Genomic DNA, 3,351 nt, shown 5'->3' with positions numbered 1-3,351 from the left:
ATTTGGGGTGCTTATGAGGTGACTTGAAGGGATAAAATCAGCTGTCATCTTATTAGCAGTAAATTTGTAAAATTAAAGACAGCCTTGTAAGAAAAGTAAGCCATTCAATTATCCAATCAAATAACATGTTTTTTGGAGTTCATGTTTGGTCTGCCGAACTGCTAGTTTTCTCCCAAAGGTAAGAAGAAGAAGAAGAAGAAGAAGAAGAAGAAGAAGAAGAAGAAGAAGAAGAAGAAGAAATCCTTAATTAAAAGTTGAATTGAATTTAGAAATGAAAAAGACAGAAACCAAGTTTTGGAATGAAATGTTGATTTCTATTCCATCCAAATTAAAAATGGGCATAAAGATGAAATTAAGTTAATCTCTTATATTTACAGAGACAATAAGTAAGAAGAAGATGCATGGTGATATTGAGTAAAATTATATCTAAAGACTCCAATCCAAAAACAAAATCTTTAAAGATCAAACATACAAAGCCATAAGTAAAAATTATATATTCGAATTTATGTAATTAGTTGAGCTTCTTCAAATCCATGCGTGTGATGAGAAGCATCCAAAGGAAGCAAAGGAAATTGCTCACCAAGCTCTTGAATCAAACCATCCAAGTCTCTAAAACCACTCAAGAAACCACCTGAATTCTCTCCACTAATACTCCAAATCCCTTCTTCTTCTTCCTTGACCCTTTCAAAGCCTGCGAGGAACCCAGTTCTGAGGTCCATTTTCTTCTTGACGGCCGCCATATCTGGTTTGTCACGAAAACTATCATCTTGTTTGCGAAATCTGGGTTTCCTTTGGCAACCCTTTTCTTGTGGTGGTTTACCGGTGAGTCTTTGCACCAATTCTCTGAAGTTTGCAACGTCGGTCTTGATGATCTCCGGTGCAAATACGTGAATGATCCGTATCTTTGGCTTTGACTTGGATATTGTTTGGGAATGTTTATGAATGGACAGTGGTGAAGGAGACATGCTGGTTTGGTTCCTCAATACCAAATTCTCCATGGAAAAATGTTTTGAGAAGAAAGGAAAAACAAAGCTGGTTGTGTTGAGAAATGACATGGGGATGGGGGGGGGGGAGTTTATATAAGGAGAGAAAGTGAGGGATAGTTGGGGACAAACAACTGGAGTCTCTCCATATGGAACACATCCATTAAACTAATGCTCCCCCATTTCCCATTATTGGATTTACTTGTTATTAATCTATGCATTAATTTTAATTCCCTACATTTATACACAAGCTTTTTTTATATCCTGCTTGCAATAACCAAACCGTCTTCCCTATTTTTTTAAACAAAAAATTGACTTGATTATTGGATTTTAAACAAATGTATTCATATGTATATTTATTTAGTTTTTAAAATTAAATGTAATTACACAGATGTAATCCACCAGGGCAGTTGATCTGGTCATGAAAGTGCATGAGTGGTAAATGAATAAAATCTGGGTTTCGTAATAAAGTGAGCATTCCCCCTACTTACTACCTCGCTTTACACACGAATCCGCCCGCGTGAGTGGAATCAAAACCATGTCACCCTTTTCCTATATTTAAATTACAGCTGTTATTTAAGATTACAAAACTCATCAAATGATTCTAACGATAAAAATAAATGTCATTTTTTCTATAGATTTAGAGTTTGAACTGTTGTGTGTTTACGTTATTAATAATTTAAAAAGATTTTAAATAGATATTATTTTATAACCACCTAAAATTATTTAACGTTAATAATAAATATTTGTTCTGCCATTGGATAATTGTTTTTGATTCTTTAAATGTTAATTGAATCTCATTTATACTTGATAATATGAGGAGTTTTTGCATGCAAAACAGAAATGGGTGGAAGAGAAATCATAAACCCAAAAGCTGGACTGCAAATATTCCTTAAAACTAAAGTCACGAATCCCACACCTTCAGGCAACGACAGAGCAGCACATGGAGCGTAGGCCAACTTCAGCAAGGACTAACACATGTACTACTTGTTAATAATAACCAAGGCATCTTGGTTTGTTATATAATGACGTCATTATATTTATGATTTTTATATATTATAATTAATTTTATATAAAAATAATTTTTAAAAGTCTGGTATGACTTTTTTTGGATAAACTAATTTGATATGATTATAAGATAATATATTTTTATAATTTTATTTAATTATTAATAACACGGACACCTTACGGAGGCAATGAATAGATTCAAAAATATTTTTTATTTAAGTCAAACTGGGGTTGTATATTCAAGTAGGACGAGCTGGGCTAACCGAGTAATCAGAGCTGTGATTTTGTGGCCTAATTAATAATTAAACAAAGCAATTGAAACGGAATTTAGCAATTTAAAAACAAAGTCAACGTTTAAAAAATCAAAATATATATATGGTTGAAGTTCAAAAAGTGCAAAATTTTAGGTATTGAATTTTTAAAAATTATAAAATGAGCATTAAAATCAATAGATAATATCTCATTTGACCAAAATTTTTTGTTGATATTTTTAAGTAATAATTTTAAATAAAAAATATTCAATTTTTAAAAGGTATAAAAATTCATAATTTATTTTAAATTATAATTTCAAAAAATTCTCTTACAAATCATAACGCTTTAATAAAAATTTTCATTACAACTAAAAATAACACAAATTTAAACAATATCATACAAATTATATTTAAAAATAAAAAATTTAACTAATAAAAAATTGATTTAATAAGATATTACACATTAATTTAATGTATCATACCACTCCTTAATAGTAATTAACTGTAGTTAACAACGTGTGTCTATTTTATAATATAATCTAAAACTTAATGTCTATTTTATAACTTTTAAAAATTTTGCATTTGAAAAAATCATTTGAGATAAGTTAATAATAATTTCAAACTTTACCAAAAAAAATATTAAGAATGTATGGTAGTTTGGGCACATAATTAACAGTTAGTATGATTAGTTTAATAAAAAATTAAATTTCTAAGAGGATGTTTGTTTACTTCAGAATGATTAAGCGTTGAATGATTCAAATGTTGAATGATTCTCTGTATGAATTAGCTCTGAATGTGACATGCTATTTGATAATGACTCTGAATCATTCAGAATGTGCTTCTGCGTTGAATCATTCAACACTGTTTTGCTGAATCAGTCAGCACTGAATCATTCAGGGGTGCGAAACAAACGCGCTGAATGCTGAACGGTTCAACATTCAGCGCTGAATGATTCCATTAAGAGACAAACAAACAGCCCCTAACAAAATCAATTATTAGCTACAAACTTTGGCAATGATAAAAAAAAAATCATTAATAAGAATTTCAAGATCCATGTCCCTCTCTTTATTACTATTCTTATATATCATATTGCTTTATGAAAATATGAA

The 3,351-nt window shown here is 30.1% G+C and overlaps 1 protein-coding gene across 1 annotated transcript; it reads right to left on the bottom strand.

Annotated features, from left to right (window-relative positions):
• Positions 1-481: 481 nt before the first annotated feature.
• LOC120200768 (VQ motif-containing protein 17-like) lies at positions 482-1,039 on the bottom strand. The gene has a single exon (XM_039201518.1). The coding sequence runs from the start codon at positions 996-998 to the stop codon at positions 504-506; it is 495 nt and encodes a 164-aa protein (XP_039057449.1). The 5' UTR covers positions 999-1,039; the 3' UTR covers positions 482-503.
• Positions 1,040-3,351: the final 2,312 nt, after the last annotated feature.

The sequence above is a fragment of the Hibiscus syriacus genome, unplaced genomic scaffold (genome assembly GCF_006381635.1).
Source record: "Hibiscus syriacus cultivar Baekdansim isolate YM2019G1 unplaced genomic scaffold, ASM638163v2 tig00006570_pilon, whole genome shotgun sequence".
NCBI lineage: Eukaryota > Viridiplantae > Streptophyta > Magnoliopsida > Malvales > Malvaceae > Hibiscus > Hibiscus syriacus.
The sequence above is the reverse complement of the archived record's forward strand: the minus strand, read 5'-3'. Positions and strand labels throughout refer to the sequence as shown.

What these genes read in the sequence shown, in the direction of transcription:
- LOC120200768 (XM_039201518.1), bottom strand. Translation starts at nt 998, where the DNA reads ATGGAGAATTTGGTATTGAGGAACCAAACCAGCATGTCTCCTTCACCA.